The 23,637-nt window shown below is 41.9% G+C and overlaps 1 protein-coding gene across 1 annotated transcript; it reads left to right on the top strand.

The window, feature by feature from the left end:
- The first annotated feature begins 367 nt into the window (after positions 1 to 367).
- LOC117384184 (acidic amino acid decarboxylase GADL1-like) lies at positions 368 to 9,452 on the top strand. Its single transcript, XM_033981469.2, has 15 exons — positions 368 to 506; positions 1,172 to 1,317; positions 1,459 to 1,585; positions 2,955 to 3,045; positions 3,125 to 3,231; positions 3,337 to 3,452; positions 3,536 to 3,615; positions 3,685 to 3,739; positions 3,827 to 3,943; positions 4,027 to 4,091; positions 4,486 to 4,567; positions 7,499 to 7,698; positions 7,949 to 8,000; positions 8,081 to 8,170; positions 8,531 to 9,452. The coding sequence occupies exons 1-15, from the start codon at positions 476 to 478 to the stop codon at positions 8,702 to 8,704; spliced, it is 1,533 nt and encodes a 510-aa protein (XP_033837360.2). The 5' UTR covers positions 368 to 475; the 3' UTR covers positions 8,705 to 9,452.
- Positions 9,453 to 23,637: the final 14,185 nt, after the last annotated feature.

The raw sequence follows: 23,637 nt of genomic DNA, 5'->3' as shown, positions 1-23,637 counted from the left end.
TAATAAAACTAACTGCTTATACATACTACTACTAAAACATCTAAACAAGATTACAGTTGTAATTAAGTTAAGGAAAGTGTAGATGAAGTAGATGAAGAAAGTGTATAGGTTACTTCCCTGCCAAAACACTAGCAATATCATGTTTTGCACAACTTTTGGTACTTTTCAATATAATACCGCACAAAGAACATGTATTCAGTAAATTCAGCTTTTTTTTGTTTGTTTTTGATTAAATTGTTGTCCTGTGACCTCTCAGGATCAGTGCATGAAAGCAGTGGCTCCAGACTCAGACAGCCCCATGGTGTGAATGACGTGGCTATTTAAGACCACACCCACCCAACTGCTAGATCTAAGACCAGACAGACTAGTGAGACCAAATCTGTGTTTGCTCTTCTTTGAGGTTTTTACCATAGAAACTTATTTGAGGTCTGAGCAATTTAACATTTGAAGACAAGGACTGAACAAGAGGAACAAAATGGCATTTATTCCATCTGTTAATGGACAAGGTAATGTTAAAATGCTCCCAAGAATTTCATATTTATGGGTTTCAGACAAACTATTCTTTCCTGATTTGAAAGACGTTGTGAGGAACCAGTTTCTTTACGCATTCAAAACATAATATTTTAATTGAAATTGCTTAGTTGCTATGACCATGGGAGGTGGTTGCCATAGCTTGAAATCCATAAATAACTTGCAATTAAACCGAAGACTTCAAATATTTAATTGATAATCATGCATTATGTAAATTCTGTTGTTTTCTGAATACCAAAGTTTATTTGATTTATGGTGGCTAAGTAGCTCACAATGATGGATGGATGAGTCCACCAATTTATTTTTCTTATCTTCAAAACTCAACATCACACGAAGTTATGATTTTTTTTTTTTTTTCTTTTACCTGACTTTTTGACAAGATATTCAACTCCTTTAAAGGAAATGGACTTGAGAGTTTAGAAGTTACTGATAGGTCACTGATGCATGAGGAGATAACTGTAGGAAGATGACAGGTAACAAGAAAACTAAAAGGCCATCAACCTCCATCAAGATAGTAGACATGCATCCATATGACTAGTGCAGCTGTTGATGTTTTGGAGAAAAAAAAATGATGTGGGTTTTTGCAAATATTAACACGCTGAATTTTTAATTGCACTTATGCTCTACTTATTTATGGAAGATACTGAAATACCAAAGCTGGCACCTTCAGATTTGTGTCTGGACAAACCTGCTGTGGACATGAGCTCGGCAGAGAAGTTCCTAGAGCGCTCTATGGCTCTGATCCTGGAGGAGGCAGTAAAGAGGGCCACCAACCGATCAGAGAAGGCAAGTGCAGTTTAGCTTTTTTCAGAATACAATCTTGTGATTTTGTTTTATTGTACTGATATGGTTTAGACTCATTATAACTCAGAATGTATTTCTTAATCCAGTTACATAAGTAGTCCTATTAGTGTTCCCTGTGCACAGGTGTGTGAGTGGGTGTCTCCGCAGCAGCTGCAGCAGCTTTTGCAATTGGATCTCGGAGACACGGGAGAATCTGAGGAGGAGCTGCTGCAGAGGTGCAGGGACGTCATCAAGTACAGCGTCAAGACTGGTACTGCATTATTACAACTAATACTAACAACAATAATAATAATAATACATTTTATTTGTTAGGCGCCTTTCAAGGCTCTCAAGGTCGCCGTACATCAAGACACCAAAATAGTACAATACAAAATGAAACAGTATAAAATGATTAGAAATACATTTAAAAAATAAATATAGATTAAAGCAAATATAGATTAAACGACAATGCAGTTATGGTCAGAGAGGTCAGGGTGAGAAGGCAGATGAGTTTTGAGTTTAGATTTGAAGTGTGAGAGTGAGTGTGTGCTGCGGCGGTCATGGGGGAGGGAGTTCCAGAGCATAGTGACGAGACAGGCAGGAGGGACAGTGAGGTGCAGGGAAGAGGAGGAGCGAGCAGGGCAGGTGTGGAGATGTGAATGAGGTCAGACAGGTATGGAGGGGCCAGGTTGTGGAGAGCTTTGTATGTATTTTGTAGTGTATACGGTGCGTGATGAGGAGCCAGTGGAGCTGTTGCAGGACAGGTGTGATGTGGTGATGGGAGGGTGTGTATGTGATAGTGAGGGCGGCTGAATTTTGGACCAGTTGGAGTTTATGGAGTGATTTTTGTGGGAGTCCGAACACAAGAGAATTGCAGTAGTCGATACGGGAAGTGACCAGGCTATGGATGAGGATGGCAGTGGTGTGAGTGAGTGAGGGACGGAGGCGGTGGATGTTTCTGAGGTGGAAGTAGGCGGACCGGGTGATATTGTTGATATGGGAGGTGAAGGAAAGTGTGCTGTCGAGGATGACACCCAGACTCTTTACCTGAGGGGAGGGGGAGATAGAGGAGCCGTCAATGGATATGGAAAAAGGATTTATTTTGCTTAGGGTGGATTTGGTGCCAATGAGTAGGAGTTCTGTTTTATTGCCGTTAAGTTTGAGGAAGTTTGAGGTGAACCAGGTTTGTATTTCTGTGAGGCAGTCTGTCAGGGAGGAGGGTGGAAGTGTAGAGTTGGGTTTACTGTAAATGTAGAGCTGGGTGTCATCCGCGTAAAAGTGAAAGTGAATGTGGTGTTTTCTAAAGATGGAACCAAGGGGGAGAAGATAGATTAAAAAAAGCAGAGGACCGAGGACAGAACCCTGAGGAACACCTGACGTGACAGGGAAGGGGTGTGAGGTGAATGACTTAAGCTGAATAAACTGAGAGCGATCTGAGAGGTAGGAGTGGAACCAGGAGAGAGGAGTACCAGAGACACCAATGGAGGAAAGTCAAGACTGATACTTCAACAAGAGTATTTGTGTAGTCCTTGTTATGAGACTGATAAATCCACATACATACTTTTTTTAAAGTCACAAACATCAACACAAAATTCTGTGCATTGTGAGTGCAACAACATTTTTTCTAACTTTTTCTACAGTCCACCCACGTTTCTTCAACCAGCTGTTTGCCGGGATGGAGCCTTACTCTATGGCAGCCAGTTTTATTATAGAGGCACTTAAACCCAGCATGTGAGGGAACATGAAATCATTAAATATACACTGCAAATGTGTATGTATGTAATATAAAAGTGAATCTTCCCATTGGCAGCTACACTTATGAAGTGGCCCCAGTCTTCACACTGATGGAGAAGGTTGTACTGAAGAAGATGATTGAAGTGATTGGATGGGAAGATGGAGATGGGATTTTCAATGCAGGTAACAGTATCAGTATTTCAACCAATATAGATTTAACATGACAGATCAGTGAGTCAGGTGTCCCACTGTCTAAAAAGTGTCTGAAAAGGTCTTATTCTGTCCTAGGTGGGTCTCTGTCCAACATGTATGCCATAAATCTGGCCAGATTTCACCACTGTCCTGACATCAAGGAGCTCGGCATGTCAGGCTCTCCGCGAATGGTCCTCTTCACTTCACAGGATGTACAGGAACTATTTGAGTGAACCTTATTATATTGGATTAAAAATTATTAGCCATTTTATTTCTTACACTTTTTCTATGCTAGTGTCATTACTCGATTGCCAAAGCTGCATCATTTTTGGGCATTGGCACCAAGAATGTTTACACAGTCCCATGCGATGAAAGGTAATCCTGAAGGTGGTTTGCCTTCTCTTTCCCCGCTTCTATTTATTATCAACTTACTCTGTTTTCCAGAGGCAAGATGATTCCTAGTCGTTTGGAGGAACTGATATTAAAGGCCAAAAAGGAGGTTTGAAAGTCATCTATATTTAAAAGGAAATTTAGAAAAATCAAAATCACTGAATGTAAAACTCTAACTTATTATTTGTGCTTCCAGGGAGCACAACCCTTAATGGTGAATGCCACTGCAGGCACCACTGTCCTGGGAGCGTTTGACCCAATTGAAGAGATCGCATACATTTGTGAGAAGTATAGGCTTTGGCTGCATGTAGATGTGAGAGAAACACATCGTACAATTTTATTCATCATTAGGCACTTTTTATGGTGTATACTAAATCATATTAACTTTTCCTTCAGGCGTGTTGGGGGGGAGCTGCTATCTTGTCCAAGAAGCATAAACACTTGGTACAAGGCATCCACAGGTACCTTCTATCCATCTCTCTTGATGCACTATCCATGGGTTTCAGAACCTTGTATTTTTTGTACATAGATATAGACAAATATTTAATTACATTTTGGAGGGGGGGGGCATAGGGTGAAGAGTGGGTATTATAGTGTTATTTAAAGTCACTTATTAAGTGTGGGTCTTGTACCTATTTTGGTCAAGGTAAAAAGAAGCAGAATTAGGCAGAGACAAAGCGAATATTCTTCAGGTTTACACAATAATGGTTTCTAAGATCTAAAAATGGATTGTTGCAACCTATTAGTAGCAAATATAACCAACCAGTCATTCTGGACTGGTGTACTCTTAAATGCTTATTCACCAAAACAACTTTGATAGACGTACATTACCTTTTTCTGTTCTTATTTTTTCAGAGCCAACTCCGTGGCATGGAACCCACATAAGATGATGATGGTTTGTCTGCAGTGCTGTGCCTTTGTGGTTCGAGACCAAAAGGTAAATGACACTCACAATGACAAGGTATTTACATACTTCCAGGAATTACACTGATTGAGGAAAATTATTATCACGAGCCTTCCACAATTATTAACCCTGGGTTTTTATCATTATCAGACTTCAGAAAGCCTCTTGGAGGACAGGTCTTATGTTATCAGCTTCAAACCCCGTGGTCCAGATTTTACAGCTTGAAACCTTTGATACTGGTCTCAAGCCTGGTACGGACTTCATTTATTGTTTTTATCTTTTTATTGTTTTTAGCTACCATTCTTTTAAGGTATTCTCTAGGTTTTAATGGTTTTATTTTGAGTATGACCTTTATGAGCAGTAGGCAAGGTGAGGCAAGTTTATTTGTATAAAACAATTTGTACACAATGTAATTCAAAGTGATTTACAGAAAAAGAAAGACATTAAAATCACAACACAGCAAATACAAAATACAAAAATACAAAACATAAATAATCATTGTAAAGTTAACATTCAAAGAGAAGAGTGCAGAATAGAAACCTTTCACTCATATGCACAGCTAAGATGTGTTTTGAGCCTGGATTTAAACATTGTCAAAGTAGAGGCCTGTCTCACATTTTCAGGAAGACTGTTCCAGGTTTTAGCTGTATAAAACTGAAACACTGATTCTTAATGTTTAGTCCTGACTCTGGGCATCAGCAGGAGGCTGGTCTTTGAAGTCCTCAGAGTGTGAGATGATTCATATGGCACGTGCTTTGGTGCTAGGCCATAGAGAGATTTGTTCACATGCAGCGCTGCTTTCAAGTCTATTCTCTGAGCCACAGGAGCCAGTGCAGAGACCTGAGCACAGGACTTATGTGCTTCCTAGTTCTAGTCAGGACCTGAGCAGCAGCGTTCTGGATGTACTGCAGCTTTCTTAATGCTCGTTTGGAGAGGCCAGTGAGCAGGACGTTACAGTAGTGTACCTTACAGACTGAGGACAAACGCATGAATAAGTCTCTTCAAGTCTGGTTTAAACAGTATACCTTTGATTTCTGCAATGTTTTTTAGATGGTAAGAAGCTGCAGATGTTATTGATTTGATGTGGTTGTTAACATTCAAGTCCATTATTACCCCTAGATTTCTAGCCTGATTTGAAGATTTTAGAGGAAGAGAGACTGGAGGTGACTGCTGATACTTTCTTTTTGTTTCTGTGGGCCAAAGATGATGACTTCAGTCTTGTCTGAGTTTAGCTGGAGAAAGTTGTTTTGCATCCACACACTGATCTGTTGGATGCAGTGACAGAGTGAATCCACTGCTCCATATTCACCTGCTGCCAGTGAGACATAGATCTGAGTGTCATCTGCATAGTTGTGGTGGGACACATTATTGCTGCGTATTAACTGTTAGTGTTGTGGTTGAGACAGCAACAATCGAGACCAAGACCTGTCCGAGACCACACAGTCCCGAGACCAGGATAAGACCAAGACCTGTGACAGACGAGACCGGGATAAGATCAATACTTTTAAAGGCCAAGACTGACATAAGACCACAGTCCATCAAGACCAAATTGAGACCATCTTTGTAATTTTCTACATTTATTTATATTTTTTTATATTTATATTTTGTCATTTTGACAGTAATACATAATACATAATGAGAGAAGGATTTTTTTAGACGAGTTTTCATTACTTTCTTCAAAGTCAGAAGTTTACATATAGTAAGATTACTATGCATTTAAACAATTTAGAAAAACCCAGATGATGATGCCATGTCTTTGGAAGTCCTCCATGGCGCTTTTTGCTTATTTTTAACCATTTTAACCTTCATCAGGGCAATAGTGTCCACAACATTCAAAGCACTCGAAGTCACAAAGTTCAACAAACCATCAACATCAGAACAGGAGACATTTTCAAAGTGCATCATTTCCATGAACAGTGCACCTGTGTTATCATTTATGTCTCTCCTTTAAACGACTGCAGGACCAGCCACTGGTTTGAGAATAAAAAACAGGTCAAAGAAGACACAGAAATGATCAGACAGAGCAACATCCACCACATTGACATTTCAAATATTTACTCCTTTTGTGATGAGCAGGTCCAGAGTGTGTCCCTCTGTTGTGGGTCGGCTCACTGACCTGCTGAGTCAGACCAAAGGTTTCAAGGACAAAATTATCAATAAAACTTTGACAGCCCTGGGAGGAGTATGGAGGGTGATTGATTTACCTCCATTTTAAAAGAAAATGATGAAAACACCCCAAATGACAATCTGTGAACTAAATTATGTCTAAAAAACGCACACACTTTCACCCTTTTTGTTTGCTTGTGTTTCAGATTCAAATTTGAAGTCGGGTGGAGTTGATTCCACTAGAATTCCATTACCTGTGTTTTTGTCAAGCCATGTTCCAGTTAAAAACATAAAGTCAAGCTTAAAAGAAGAAATAAAATTTAGAATTAAAAATTATTTGTTACATAAAGATCTGACATTGAGCACAGCAAGTTTCAAATTAGTTTCAGTAGGACTGGACTTCTTACAGAGAATGTGAACTAAATTTCTCTGATTGGACCGTCTCACTGTCTTTCTGTTAATCTATATGGTATAAATTTAGATATAGCTCCATCACAGGGCCTCAGCCTGGTGTTATCTTTGTCATGACTGTGTGTCCTGGGACAGCAGAGGCTCTGTGTGACCTAGCTCTTGGTGATAACAGCTCTGGGGAAAGGCAGGGACTTGTCTGTGGGAAGGCTGTCACAGTCAGGTTCAAAGGGGGATGTGACGCTGATGATGAACCCTTCACTGGAGAAGATGGAGGTGTAAACAATAACTAGTGGAAGTTTTGTTTGTTTTGATGTTTTGTGCAGCACCTTCAGTTTATAGCATGTGCTATGGATTGGTTTGAGCGGATTGGGTCGAGGATTGGGTCGATTGGGTCTGTTAATTAAACACCGTGCAGCTTCATTATTTGCATTTTACATGTCTCTTCAGCATCTTCTTCAACGCTGTTACTCCTCCAAAGCGCGCTACCTCTTCCAGCAGGATAAGTTCTATGACGTTAGTTTTGACAGTGGAGATAAGTCCATCCAGTGCGGCCGCAAACCAGACGCCTTCAAGATCTGGCTCCTGTGGAAAGCTCTGGGCAGCAGCCAACTGGAACAGAGAGTGGAGCGCGCCCTTGCCATGGCACAGTCAGTGACAGGCACACACACTAACACACACATATATACAGACTAATGTAGAATGAAGAATAATGTTATATTAGTTTTCTTCCACAATTTTCCTAAACCCAACAATACAGCTTGGGATTGTGCCATCACATCTAGAATTATCACTTAGCCCATTCAAAAGTACTCTGAGGCTATAGTGCTACATGTATTTACCAGTAGTGACCCATCAATTTAGTGGGTTGGTACTTCTTGATAATCTCTTTTCTTGCAGGTATCTGACACAGCAGATGAAAGCTCGGCAAGGGTTTCGGCTGCTAATGGAGGTATTTCAACAGTTTGAATTATTGTTGATGTTCTACTTAATACTATAAGATTATAATGTTCACAAAAAAATCTTTTACAGCCTGAATACGCCAATGTGTGCTTCTGGTATGTTCCCCCAAGTCTGAGAAATGTCCCAGATGGCCCTGAGTTTTGGAACAAGTTACACAAGGTAGGTCGCACAAAAAGAAAATATAGGCTATGCAATTTACACAGTGTCATGTGAATACTCAGATTCTTAACTCTCATATGAACTATTTAAAATTATTAGTACTAAATTGAATCTATCATTATTAGGCTACTTACCTTTTATTTATGATCTTTTCTACACTTAGTTTGTATAAAATTAAACAGAATAAGGTTAAGTGCACATTATGTAGATTATATAGGGTGTAAATGCCATCAGTATGTTGATTTGGAGAGTCAACAGTTAATTTAATTGTATATAGTGTTATGTAGCGTTGTATCCAGAAGGGTCCAATAATATACAGTCACAGGAAAGGACCAAACATTTGTGTGTGTTGCTTCCTAGGTAGCTCCAGTGATAAAAGAGCGTATGATGAAGAGGGGCAGTCTGATGATCGGGTACCAGTCTCATGGGGACAAGGCAAACTTCTTCAGGATGATTATTATAAGTCCTCAGGTCACCACTGAAGATATGGATTTTGTGCTGGATGAGATTCACAGTTTGGGACAAGATCTGTAAAAACTACTACTGCTACAACTACTTCTACCGTTCTTCAACATATACCAGTATAATTATCTAAACAACTGCTCATGACAGATTGCCCTCTATATTTTTGTATGTGCCTTTTTACCTTCTAACATAACTGAGACATTCATAACTGGACTGCATAGCGTGCTATAGTATTGCCACCTCACTGTCCGGTTTCAAGCTTTTCACTGAAAATGACTCCTTAGCCTCTTCCTTGTGAAATTATTCCGTGAGCCAGTGGTATCTAGTTTTACACTCTTGATTAAATGATTGATATTACTTTTCACATCTGTCATGCTTACAGTTTAACTATTACTAAAAATAAATAGAAATTTTTACCACTGACTTCTATAAAATTGCTCTCTTATTCTGCAGTATACAAAAATAACCAGTAGACAGTGCCTCTTATTTTACACTTTCAATGTCGTATATATTTTTCTTAACTCTCTTCTCCTCTTCTCGTTAAGCTTTTTTAAACTTTTTTTTTACTTCATCTATTTAAACTTCTACTATATTTTACTCATTTCAAATACTGTACAACTTTTCAAAACATTCACTTCTGAAAACACCACCTGTATGCATCACCCCTGACATGACCAACTCGAAGCCAAGAGCAACAGTTCAGGGGTTTCTATGGGTATCCTCACACAGGGCTTTTCTCTGATTAAAACTAGAGTTGTGTTCTCCTGAAAGTCCGAACTTTACTTTACGTGTGAATAAGACAAATAAACTCTGATCCAGACCAAACGAGTGGACCTTAACACTTTTCTGATGTGAATACACCCTATGACAGCGATTGTGCAGTAGTGGATACACCACACGCACAACCACACGCAAATATTTTAACTCATGGGGATTTTATGAAGATTTGTGAAGTATTAGTACTACAAAATATAGTCTATTTTCCTATGTAAGTGTGTTCACATACTTGGGGTGATGAGTTTTATCTTATCTTTAAAATATTGTTTCAATTGTATTTAACTTAAAATGTGCATTTCGTAGAATGAAGTCTGGTATATTTAACATCTAATTAAAACTTGAACTTCTTAGATTGGACTGTATGTGCTACATCAAATATGTCCACAGTAAGGACAAATTGTTGTTGGCAGTTTTTATTGCAATAGGTTTAAACCGTATTTTTACATTTTTATTTAAATAACTGATAAGATTCGTCAAAAGATCACTCTTTGCTATTCTGATTTAAATATTGAAAACTCATTCAACATTGTTTCATAAGGAAAAAATAAAGTGTGCATATTGTGAATTCAGATAAGTGGTTGCCGAGCTGGTGTACCTCGCCCAGGATAAAGTGCAGGTGGTCTCTGCTCACCTGAGGACTGACTGTGACCATCCTGAAAAAGTTTGTTTTGTTCTGGTGTGTCATGGTCCTGTATCACTGGTGCCACCTACAGATACGAAATGGTATAAACTGCAGTAATCATGGCAATGCTAAACTTTTCATTGGTTTGATTTCATCTTTCATCTTACAAAAAAATACAACCAGAAATGCCTCTTGTGCCTGAAACCTGAAGTTATATGTAAAATCACAGACCAAAATGTGACTCAGTTCCCAACTCTGAAAATTTTCCATTTTCACCCAAAAGAGCTAATATCAATTTAGGAAATTGCTAAATTTAATCAAAATCAAAGTTACCTAAAAAAAACAAAAAAACAAAAAAAAACAACCCTCAAACAACAATGTAAGCATACTCTGACTTTTACATTTAACAAGTAGCACAAGTTGGCAGTAACTCAGTTCAAACATGACAATCAACAGTAATAGGTGGGTCACAGTGATGGATAAGAATGAACCCCCCCTCCCATGGACCCCTAAAGCAATGAAAGCTAAAGAAGTGTGAGAAGGGGGCACCAAGGACCAAACATCTGTTCCTGGCCTTAAAATGCCAATTGTCAGGTATCAGTAAAAGACCACACAGCAGTGGTCTGGCAGAGAAATTTTAAAATTCTGGTGCATTTTAATGTGTTCCAGTTGACTGAAGTGGGCTAACATTTCTCAATTCTTTATGTCATAAAATGCAGAATTGAATAGAGTAGCCAAAGGATGTACTTAAGCAAGGGTACACTTACTTCAAAATCCTATCAGTCAAGAAGTACAAAGTAGTGATCCAAGTTGCATAAGAGAAACAGCCTGGACATAACATCAGATTTATAATTATAAGAACATTTAAAGCAGTGGTCCCCAACCTTTTTATCACCACGGACCGGCCAACGCTTGAAAATTTTACCGTGGACGCCTCTCCAAGTGACGCCTCTCCAAGTGGCGGAGCAGTGTTGAAGGCTTCATTGCCTCATTACAGAGCTGGTCGCCGCATATTATGCAGAGCAGGCTTGGTCTGGGGGAATCACCTGTCGCGATAAATCCATAGTTCAAGTAGAACTCCTGGTATTGTCTGTTAAAAGCTTTCTTTTTCTTGGAAATTGGCTCTTTTTCTGTCTCTTCACTGGGCCTTTTCCCCTTCAAAAAGAAACTTTCCAAAGACGTCTGTTTTTTACTCATTTTGCTCATTTGTGGGTTAAGTTCAAGCGCTCAAGTGACGGAAATGTAACTGAGAGAATCCGGTAATTTTTCAAAATAAAAGATTTTTCAAAATAAACGATTGTTCGGACTCAGATAATAAATACAACGGAAATAATTAATTATTTCTTGGACGGCCGGTGGCCCGGTACCAATTGATCCACGGACCGGTACCGGTCCACGGCCCGGTGGTTGGGGACCACTGATTTAAAGGACTGAACATGAAATAAAATAATTTTAGGATCACATTTTTATATTTTTTGTGAAGCTTTGGATGCGAGATTTTGCCTAAATGCGCATATTAATTAGTAGTGCTCAGATACTGATACCAGTATCAGGTGCCAGTACTCGTACTCGTCAATGGACCGCGGATACATGCATAATGTGCATATACTGCACATTCACTGTTCTACACATCAAGTGTAGCTGTAATCACATGTGTCTGTCACATGAAATATACAAATATTTAGGACTCTAAAAGTGTTTTATAGTTCACAGAGGATATCAGCGCAGTGCTTGTGTTTACAATAGTAGCATGCCAATGTTGCTAAGTGGCGCTGGTGATTATTTGTTTGTGCTGCATTGTAGCTCATTATAATTAAAAAACATATTTAGCGACTGAACAAAGCTTTTAAAAGAGGTACAGCATGTCCATATTGGTAACAGTGTGGCCCTGGTAAAAGTAACGCAACAGTCAGTCTGTTATGCAGTGGCTCGTTAGCGTTAGCAGTTAGCGCATTAGCAGTTAGCGCGTTAGCAGTTAGCTCGGGCGCAGTCTGCGAAGTGGTATATTTGAATTATACCGAACCTCAATGATTTCAGTAGATAAGATAAGTATTCTACGATGAAAAAGTAGTCTATATTATTAAAATCCTACGAAATGAATTAGATTTACTACTGTAAGGTATTTTTTAACAATGTAATACTACCCCAGATGCCTGTAGCCCTACTCACCAAAGACTGTGTGACCCCCACCCTGAGAGGGTCATAAAACAATGAGATTGATTGACTTAAAAACACACATTGTGGGATTTTGCCAAAAGGTTTTTAATATGTAACCACATGTTGACGAGAAGAAGATCCGTCTCACACACACGCACTGGGAGGCCTATAAAAGCTGGAAACATAAACATCTCAGGACTCTCTTCCTATCCTTTCCTGAGAGTCCGGTGCTCCATTGTTAACTTTACCTGTGATGAACTCATTAAACCCTTCTGACTTATATTTCAGTCTCTTAGTCCTCTTTGACGCTTGCATCAGAAATGAACAAATCTAACACTACTATAATCAAACACCAGTAAAATGATGTCTGGTATCGGTATCTTTACTCAGTATCGGCGAGTACTCAAAATTAAGTACTGTTTTGTAAAAAGTGGTATTGGTGCATCCCTATATGAGCATTCACAGCGCATTCAGGAGTTGTCCACAGGTCGTTCGTTCATCCGTCAGATTAAACAGAGGTTTCTTCCATAATTAGTTAATCAGACACAGGAGCAGTAACGCTTAAACTACACTCACATCATCTGATGTTTAGAGACAAAACGATGAGCCACAACCAAAACAGCCAGTGTAATAAACGGACTTACCTGCTGTCCTCTGCCTCTGAGGTGTGTCCTGTCTGTCCTCTGCCGCTCTGAGGTGTATTCTGTCTGTCCTCTGCCGCTCTGTGGTGTGCCCTGTCTGTCCTCTGTCCCTCTGAGGTGTGTCCTGTCTGTCCTCTGTCCCTCTGAGGTGTGCCCTGTCTGTCCTCTGTCCCTCTGAGGTGTGCCCTGTCTGTCTTCTGTCCCTCTGAGGTGTGTCCTGTCTGTCCTCTGTCCCTCTGAGGTGTGTCCTGTCTGTCCTCTGTCCCTCTGAGGTGTGCCCTGTCTGTCCTCTGTCCCTCTGAGGTGTGTCCTGTCTGTCCACTGTCCCTCTGAGGTGTGTCCTGTGGCAGAATTATACACGTCCAGCCTCTGTTTTATCTGCAGGTCCATTGGTGTTAACATTTCGAGTCTTCTCTGAAAAGTCCTCTCCCCAAAACGATCTTCCTCTGGGGTCTTCATACTAATGTGAATCCAGTGGCTCACTTTACTTTTGTGGGCTTTGTCAATTTTTTCGATTCTAATAGCCCTTGAACGACTGTTAAGTACCTTGTAAGGACCTACAAATTTGGGTTCAGTCCAATTAGGTTTAATACTTTTCACCAGTACCCAATCACCAGGTTTGATTGGGTCTTCCAAAGTTGACTCAGAGGTGTTCTCCAGGTTCAGGATCTGTTGGGAGAGAACTAAACTTAAATTAGTTAATGCTTTGTAATAGTCAGAGATTTCATGGTCTTGGTCATTTCTAGGTACACACACATCAGGTTGGAGAGGAGTGTCCATCCTTCTCCCAGTTAAGATCTCATGTGGAGAGAGATTGAGATGTTTATGTGGTGTGGATCGCATTGCCATCAGCGCTAATGGCAAGGCATCCAGCCACGTCATTTTGGTGGAGTTCATGATTTTAGCTAAATAGCTTTTCAATGTGCGATTTGCTCTTTCAACCAGGCCCTGGGATTGTGGGTGAAAGACTGTTCCAAAATGTTCACACACTGCTGTCATATTTTTGTTAGAAAAGTGTGTGAATTATCAGATCTGATGGTAGGGGGAAACCCATACCTAGGAACAAATTCTCTTGTCAGCCACTTAATGACTGAATTAGCTGTCTCTCTCCTTACTGGGGTAACTTCGACCCATCTTGAGAAAGAGTTAGGTGCAACTAAACGTCCGTCATGATAGCGCCAAAGTCCTTTTTTGTCCTTCTTCGCACCCTTGTCAGTCCAAACACTATGTTCATACGGTCCTGCATGAGTCTGTAAGTCAATAATATCCTGCTCTGTCAACTTCACTGAATCTTTCTCTTCATCCATCTGCACACACATATACTTTTTACTTGGAGGTCCCTTATAACCTGCTGCCTTTTTTGCTGCTGCATCTGCTGCTTCATTCCCTCTAGCTATAAGTGTTGTTCTCTCTGCATGGCCCTTGCATTTTAATACAGCTACTTCAGATGGGAATTTAACAGCTTCTATCAATTCAGTCATTTCTTTGAGATGTTTAATAGGTTGTCCAGTGCTGGTTATGAATCCCTTACGCATCCAATGAGGGGCATCAATGTGTATTGCATGTGTTACATAAGCAGAATCAGAATATATATTAGCTGTTTGATCTTTAGCTAATTGCAATGCTCTGGTTAAAGCTATGACTTCTGCTAATTGTGCAGAAGCCCCTGGCATAAGTATCTCTTTAGCTTCCATGATTTCAAACTTTTGTCCAGTAGCTTTCACTACTGCATATGATGTTCTAATTTTCCCTGTGTTATCTCTATAGCTACATCCATCACAAAACAGCATTAGTTGTGGGTTCTGCAGTGGTTCTGCATACAATGTTGGTACTAGAGTCATGTCTAGTCACGCTATGTCAGCGCAGTTGTGCGGTGTCCCTGTCCCTAGATCATTTGCCATATTGATGGTTGTGCCTTCAAATGTAATATGTGGCTGATCTAGTATTTGTTTGATTTTTTCTGTGCGTCGTTCTGAGAGTGTAAAAGCTACTGATTGTAAATAGGCTGCTACTCCATGTTGTGTATGTATGATTAGAGGATGACATTTCACTATGTGTGCTGTTTTAATTATGGCCATAGATATAGCTGCTACATGTTGAGTGCATGGTGGATGTCCTTTTTCTATATTGTCTAATTTAGCACTATGATACATAAGCACTTTACGTTGGCCTGCTACACCGTCCCCCTTTTTCTGATAAAGTATTGCATTGCCAACTCCATTTTTCTCATACACATCTAGGTGAAAAGGTATGGTATAATCTGGTACAGCCAAGTCACATGAATGTGCCATTTGTTGTTTTAAGGAAATAAATGCTTCCTCTGACTCAATATTCCAGTTTAATTGAGCAGTAAGGTTATTTGCTCCTGCCTCAGTTATCAGTGCTCTTAATGGGGCTGTGTGGTTGACATATTCAGGTAAATAGTTCTTACTGAAGCCTGTTAAACCTAAAAATGATAACATGTCTTTTACTATTTTAGGTTTAGGGTGGTGGAGTATGGTAGATCGATGTTGGTTTGAAACTGAGGAAGATGAGCCTGAAATTGATCTCCCAAGAAATACAACCCTTCGCCTTCCAAATTGTAATTTTGATTTACTAACTTTATACCCCTTTTCAGCCAATCGTAAAAGAGTGGAGTGGGATGCGGTGAGAATGTCCTGTTCATTAGGCTAGGCCACGAGGATGTCATCTACATATTGAATAAGAACTGTACCACTTGGAAGCAAAAGGTCGGTAAGGTCGCTTTTCAAAGCCTGATTAAAATACCCCAGAGAGTGCACAAAACCTTGTGGTGCACGTGTATAAGTCTACTGTTTCCAAACTTTTGTTTCTAATTTTGTTAACTGTGGCCATTCTGAATGTCATTTCAAATATGTTGCATGTGCATTATGTAGAAGCCCCAGTGCAACAGCTCTGATGTACAATGAAAAGAAATAGTCTAAATAATGTTATATTGATAAATGGTTGTTTTCAGGAATGGAGCAAAACTGTTTCAAATAAATGAATACACTTCTAAATTTTGTAATTGGGTTAAAAACAAAATATTTGACTGTGTGGATCCGAGAACAGGCTCCAGTCATGAGTGCTCAGGTAAACACAGCCCAAACGCAGCAGCAGAGACAGTTTTACGGTGTCTTTAGAGGAGCAGCAGAGCACTTGAAGCTTTTGATTCAGTTCATTCATTTGTCATGTGACCAGTAGTGGAGGAGCCCAGTCCACAGATGAGTTTTAGAGCCAGCAGGACTTTCTTTGGTTTTAGTTCAGTTCATGTTTCTCAGTGATGCAGCAGCCATGTTTAGACAGTCTTTAGACAACAGCAGAGCAGAGCCAGTCCAGGTCATGTGACCTTTCAGTTCAGAGCTGGAGAGATGCACCCAGAGCCACTGCACTCAGACCACGCCCACCCAGACACAACAGGCCAAAGACCCACCTCAAATCCACTTCAGTCAAAACTAAAATCTATTCAAAGTCTATTCCAACTTGCATGGACAAGTTGTTCATTTTTACCTCAAAAATGTGTAAACAGTTTGCATAAGAAATCTGTATCTATATTTACAATATCCTAAAGTTAAAGTGAGGAATTTTCAATAATTATAAAGACATGGTTTGAATTGTTACTTAAATTTCAGCATGATCTAATTAAACAAAAAAATATTCTAAAGTTTATGTGAATGCTCAAATAAATCATTACTGTCAGATGAGTTTAAAACATACTGCTCTTTCTTTTTATATGCATACTTCTGATGAGTTAACTGTTAGAGAGTGCAGGATTCTGAGAGTATGGTGATCTCTCATGCCTGACCCATGTAGGAGGGGTCAAAAGGTCAGTTGGAACTCTATCATAAACCGTGTTTGGTAGATCACTAATATGTAAACCTTTTGGCCTTGTAGATTTAGGTTTAACATCAGTTGTAAACAAAGTCTCATACAATGGTTCATCTATTTTTGTTTTTTATTTTACTAGAAACCTCTTTTAGTGTAGAACTTTGAGAATGCTTATCATCACTTCCAAATTGTATTGTTTTTCTTATTGATTCAGTGGGTGTAGGAGTTCTTGAGCCTTTAGTGTTAAGCCCTTCACATTAACAAATTTCAGTGTTTTAACATCATCTGGGTTAATCAGTTGCCCTGTCATAGATGTTGTTCCTCCTGCACTGTCATCACTGATTGCTTCCGCATTATCAGCAAGCATCGTGTTTACTACTTTAATAGCTTCATTTGTTGTAGGTTCTTCTATTATGTTTACTAATCCTGCTTTAACTAATACCAATGGACATTGTGGTGTTGGCTTTGATTCATTAGTATTTATCAGTGTTGGGGTGTAACAGCCCAGGTTTGTGAATTAGTAGCTTGAGTTAGTAATTTATGGGCCTCACTAGGTGAAAGGTCAGTATACGGAGGAGGGAGATCTGCATCTTCCCCCTTCTTATCTAAGGTCGTTTCCCTTTCAGTTTTAGATCGCACCAATTGTATTTGTGGCATCACTGTGGTGTATGTTATGTTAAAACCTGCCCCCCTCATTAATTGGGGGAGGTATGCATTGCAAAGAACTTCTGGCTATATCCACTCTCTTTTTAAACTCCCCTATACATTTTTTGCCATTTCGCTCCCATTCAGCTTCAGTGAACTCACAAGCAGCATGGACAACCGTTTGAATATTCAGCAATTGTTCTTTTCTAGGATTTGGAGATGTGTCCTGTCCTATCAAACCTCTCACTTTACAACATACCGTTCACTTTCTTTCTACCCTCTGTCCCAAACAAGAGTATATCTAAGGCATTAGTACACGCTTCTTTCATCGTAGCAGGAGTAAACTTTGTACTCTATCGTCCATTGTCTAGTGGTGGAAAAGGTTCTCAATTTAACCTTCAGGTGAGAGGGAAACAGGCAAATGCTAATGGGAGATAGTGGGGGTAGCGTCTGTGCGGGGTGGGGGGGTTCTAGCAGGATATGTGATTTTAGTTTTAAAGACCCGACACTTCTACACCCCGGGCTGTTTGCCTTTATTTTCTCCACCCCCAAATGCAGCCTACGCAGTCTCTACTCCAGCCAATACTCTATGTGATAAAGGCTAAAAATGAGGAGTCAGAGACCCAAGCCACCCACAGTGACCCAAAAAGAAGAAGAAGAAGTTCTGTCCCTACCGGTTTCTTCAATCGTGCTCAGCTGAGTGGGTCTCGGACCCAGGGCTCCACACCCCGCACACACGGTCCAACCGTGTCTTGGTCATAGGGCGCTCTACACCCTCAGAGTCCAACTCTGGCCAACAATAGAACCTAGTCTATTGTCAGACGACCGGGCCTAATGCCACCTGGTCCCGGACCAGGATTTTCCCCCTAACACGGTCCCAGCCGTCTTGGTTATAAGGGCAAGTGCGTTTCTTAGCAGTGACTACGTTCAATAGACTCTCGTCAGATTCTATTCCAAGAGGTAATTTGATTAAGAATTTAACTAGTTGCCCTCAGGGCCCAGCCCTGGCTATCCAGTAGAACCTGGTCTGCTGGCAGTCTCTCAACCGGGCCTAGCGCCACCTGGTCCCGGACCAGGATTTCTAATACCGGCTCATTGATCTGTCCCTATGTGTTAGTAAATGTGCTTCATGCAACTTTACATGTGAAAGAACAAACTGGACTAGATAGCCCACCCAATTATATTCTAAATTTGCAAGACAAAGAATTACAGATTCATGTGACAGTGACAACCCTAATAAAGAATAAACTAAACTATGCAGAAGTTTTATTAAAAAGGTTTTCTGCTTACCTTATTATGGGGCGCCCTGGTTGTCACCGACCCAGTCATCAGACTTCACCTCAATATGCCCAAAGGTCCTCCAGATCACTTCACACCATCACGTCGGGCTCACCAAAGTTGTAAGAAATGTTCGTTTCTGATGCAAGCGTCAAAGAGGACTAAGAGACTGAAATATAAGTCAGAAGGGTTTAATGAGTTCATCACAGGTAAAGTTAACAATGAAGCACCGGACTCTCAGGAAAGGATAGGAAGAGAGTCCTGAGATGTTTGTGTTTCCAGCTTTTATAGGCCTCCCAGTGTGTCTTCCTCTCGGCAACATGTGATTACACATTAAAAACCTTTTGGCAAAATCCCTGAATGTGCGTTTTTAAGTCAATCAATCTTATTGATTTATGACCCTCACAGGATGGGGGCACTCAGTCCTTGGTGAACAGGGCCACAGATAAGAAGTGGCCCTGGTCCTAGATGTTATCTTCTTGGCCCCAGTGCTGTAGATTGCTTTATGACCCTCTCAGGGTGGGGGTCTTTGGTGAGTAGGGCTACAGGCATCTGAGGGTAGCATTACATTGTTAAAAAATACCTTACAATACATTGTCCCGTACTTTAGATAAACTTAACTTCACTAACTAAAGTATTTTAGTCTGTAAAACACCCATTAAAGGGTCTTTCACACAGGTGTAAACACGTAGCTGTCCACACCACTGCCTGATTCAAAAACAAATGTAGGCAGCACATATTTAGGTACTGGAAATAAAACACATCTAATCGTTTAAGAAGGATATTTAGTATTTAGTAAGTGTAAACACCCGAGCGCCGTTTAGTTTTCAGAAAAACAACAACTTTTCAATCATTATTTTCAATATAAATGTATGGGCTCTTGGGGGCCCTCTGGTGTCCACGGGGCTCTAAGCAGCTGTTTAGTCTGTTTATAGGCTGGGCCAGTCCTGACGAGAGGTGGATAGGGCCCTGTGCTGTAGGACTACCTGAAGTATAGGAGACCTCCTCTGGTCTCAGACGATGGGCCGCTCCAGCTTCTCCCACAGGCGTCTCCCACTACAGCATATATACAATAACAACTACTATATGTAGGCTACAGAATGCATATGTACAACTATGCTTTTTTGCAAGTATATCCTGGCAAAGAAAATAAAATAAGCATAAGCAGCATTTTGTATTGAAAGGACTGCAAGGCAAGGTTGCCTTTGGTGCAGTTCAATCTTTGACCACACGGGGGCAGGATTGCATTAATCCCTGGTAAATACCTTCTCTAAAGTGTTGACTAGTTAAATTATTTTTCGGCGTATTACGTCTTTGTTTGAAGTAAAAGTAAAAACCTAGTACATAGTACATAGTAAATAGTACACGATACATTCTGCTATTTTCGAGTGATTTTAAATATTAAAATATCACCTGACAGTTAGGGTGAATTCAGGTAAAGTGGGACGATTAAACATTAGAGCATTTTTACATGTGTAAATTAAAGAGCCAGCCATCAATTGTGATCTTAAATTGTAGCTCCAGACCCTGTGTTTACAGAACAATAGTTGATTTGAGAGCAGCACAGCCAGTGGCGTAACGTCAAAGTGATGTTTACGCACGTGTCTGAAAATGACAGTGACATGTCATAGTGTGGGTTCAACGAAAGAGCTAAGTCTAAATGAATAAGTTTATACACAGATTTCTTTGTTCTAAATTATATTTGATGCTTGCCCTTTTGAACCAACAGGATGTTATGACCTTATATAAATTTATATTTCCAAAGAAAGTAGGAAGCCAACTTCAGGTAAAGTGGAACACTCATAATGGTATTTTGAATACAATTTGGCCTAAATACTACCGAATATATATTATATGAATAAGATAATGTCAGGAATGTCCATACAAAGTCAGAGAAAAACACAAAAAGGAATAAAACAACAACAACAAAACTGTACATGGGCTCCATACAGAGCCCATACACACACACTACTGACTATTTCAGCTCAGAAACATATGAGCTGCTCTGTCCTGAGCCACTGTGACTCTCTGAACAATATTACTGCTGTGCTTAGTGTGAAAAACACGTTTCACTCACTCAGTGTTGATACAGATTCTTAGTCATCCAAGGGAAAATACAATTTTAAAACTTTATAAAGTGATTTTACCCAAACAAGACTGATTAAGAAGACATCTAGTCCCTAATTCAAAAGAGTTTGGTCAGTTCATGTCTTTTAGGTCACAATAACATGTATTTTTAAGTACCAAAACATGAGTAAATTCATCTGCTTCATCAATTTTATGCATTCCATAGCGTCAATGGGAAATCCCATTCTTTTGTATTATCCCACTTTACCTAACTCAGTGTTACACTTTATCTGAACAGACCCTCGGCTCAGGGAGAGTGAAAGTTTCTGGGACATTTTCAGTGACAGATCCTGAGATATTTAGTTTATGAAAGAAACCAATAATTGATAACAAGACCTAAAACAATTGAAAACACACAAAAATTGTCAGTAGAATACATTTTTGGATGTTTCCTGAAGCTACTTTACCTAAACACTACAATGTTTTTTTCACAGTGACAAAGGGCCAAATGCTACACCCAATGTTTCCCAAATTATGGTTCATGCACCACCTAGATATTGCAAAATAGTTTATGTCCAGATTTGAATTTGACCTGACCTGATTCATTTGGGGGGCGGGTGCGGAGAGATCCGGGCAGCAGTCGAAGGCGGGGACCTCGACGACCGGATCTCCGGACATGGAGACTAGCTCTGGGGACATGGAATGTCACCTCGCTGGGGGGGAAGGAGCCTGAGCTTGTGCGGGAGGTTGAGCGTTACCGGCTAGATATAGTCGGCCTCACCTCCACGCACAGCTTGGGCTCTGGAACCCAACTTCTCGAGAGGGGTTGGACTCTCCATTTCTCTGGCGTTGCCCGCGGGGAGCGGCGGCGAGCTGGTGTGGGCTTGCTCATTGCCCCACAGCTCAGCCGCTGCGTGTTGGGGTTCACTCCGGTGAACGAGAGGGTCGCGTCCCTGCGCCTTCGGGTCGGGGACAGGTCTCTCACTGTTGTGTCGGCCTACGGGCCAAACGGCAGTGCAGAGTACCCGGCCTTCTTGGAGTCCCTGGGAGGGGTACTAGACAGTGCACCAACCGGGGACTCCGTTGTTCTCCTGGGGGACTTCAACGCCCATGTGGGTAACGACAGTGACACTTGGAGGGGCGTGATTGGGAGGAACGGCCTCCCCGATCTGAACCCGAGCGGTGTTTTGTTATTGGACTTCTGTGCTAGTCACAGCTTGTCCATAACAAACACCATGTTCGAGCACAAGGGTGTCCATCGGTGCACGTGGCACCAGGACACTCTAGGTCGGAGGTCGATGATCGACTTTGTTGTCGTGTCATCTGACCTCTGACCGCGTGTCTTGGACACTCGGGTGAAGAGAGGGGCTGAGCTGTCAACTGATCACCACCTGGTGGTGAGTTGGATCCGCTGGCGGAGGAGGAAGCCGGACAGACCTGGCAGGCCCAAGCGCATTGTGAGGGTCTGCTGGGAACGTCTGGCGGAGCCCTCTGTCAGGGGGGTCTTCAACTCCCACCTCCGGGAGAGCTTCTCCCTGATCCCGGGGGAGGTTGGAGACATGGACTCCGAGTGGGCCATGTTCTCCACCTCTATTGTCGATGCGGCTGCTCGTAGCTGTGGTCGTAAGGTCTGTGGTGCTTGTCGCGGCGGCAATCCCCGAACCCGGTGGTGGACACCGGAAGTAAGGGATGCCGTCAAGCTGAAGAAGGAGTCCTATCGAGCCTTGTTGGCTCGTGGGACTCCTGAGGCAGCTGATGAGTACCGACGGGCCAAGCGTGCCGCGGCTCGGGCAGTCACAGAGGCAAAAACTCGGGGTTGGGAGGAGTTCGGGGAGGCCATGGAGGAGGACTATCGGACGGCCTCAAAGAGATTCTGGCAAACCGTCCGACGCCTCAGGAGGGGGAAGCAGTGCTTCACCAACACTGTTTACAGTGCGGGTGGAGAGCTGCTGACCTCGACTGGGGATGTTGTCGGGCGGTGGAAGGAATACTTTGAGGATCTCCTCAATCCCACTGTCACGTCTTCCGAGGAGGAAGCAGAAACTGGGGACCCAGAGGCGGACTCGTCCATCACCCTGGCTGAAGTCACTGAGGTGGTTGGCAAGCTCCTCGGTGGCAAGGCTCCGGGGGTGGACGAGATCCGTCCTGAGTACCTCAAGTCTCTGGATGTTGTGGGACTGTCTTGGCTGACACGTCTCTGCAACATCGCGTGGCAGTCGGGGACAGTACCTGTGGAATGGCAGACCGGGGTGGTGGTCCCTCTGTATAAGAAGGGGGACCGGAGGATGTGTTCCAATTACAGGGGAATCACACTCCTCAGCCTTCCCGGTAAGGTCTATTCCAGGGTACTGGAGAGGAGAATCCGACCGATAGTCGAACCTCGGATTCAGGAGGAGCAGTGTGGTTTTCGTCCTGGTCGTGGAACACTGGACCAGCTCTATACTCTCCATCGGGTCCTCGAGGGCTCATGGGAGTATGCCCAACCAGTCCACATGTGTTTTGTGGATCTGGAGAAGGCATTCGACCGTGTCCCTCGTGGTGTCCTTTGGGGGGTGCTCTGGGAGTATGGGGTCCGGGGCTCTTTGCTAAGGGCTGTCCGGTCCCTGTATGACCGGAGCAGGAGCTGTGTTCGCATTGCCGGCAGTAAGTCAGACCTGTTCCCAGTGCATGTTGGACTCCGCCAGGGCTGCCCTTTGTCACCGGTTCTGTTCATTATATTTATGGACAGAATTTCTAGGCGCAGCCAGGGGCCGGAGGGGGCCTGGTTTGGGAACCACAGGATTTCATCTCTGCTGTTTGCAGATGATGTTGTCCTGATGGCTTCTTCGAGCCAGGACCTGCAGCAGGCACTGGGGCGGTTTGCAGCCGAGTGTGAAGCGGCTGGGATGAGAATCAGCTCCTCCAAATCCGAGGCCATGGTTCTCGACCGGAAAAAGGTGGTTTGCTCTCTCCGGGTGGGTGGTGAGTCTCTGCCCCAAGTGGAGGAGTTC

This window comes from Periophthalmus magnuspinnatus, chromosome 16 (genome assembly GCF_009829125.3).
Source record: "Periophthalmus magnuspinnatus isolate fPerMag1 chromosome 16, fPerMag1.2.pri, whole genome shotgun sequence".
In the NCBI taxonomy this organism is placed as follows: Eukaryota; Metazoa; Chordata; class Actinopteri; order Gobiiformes; family Gobiidae; genus Periophthalmus; species Periophthalmus magnuspinnatus.
Note: the sequence above shows the minus strand (reverse complement) of the source record. Positions and strands in the feature narration are given on the sequence as shown.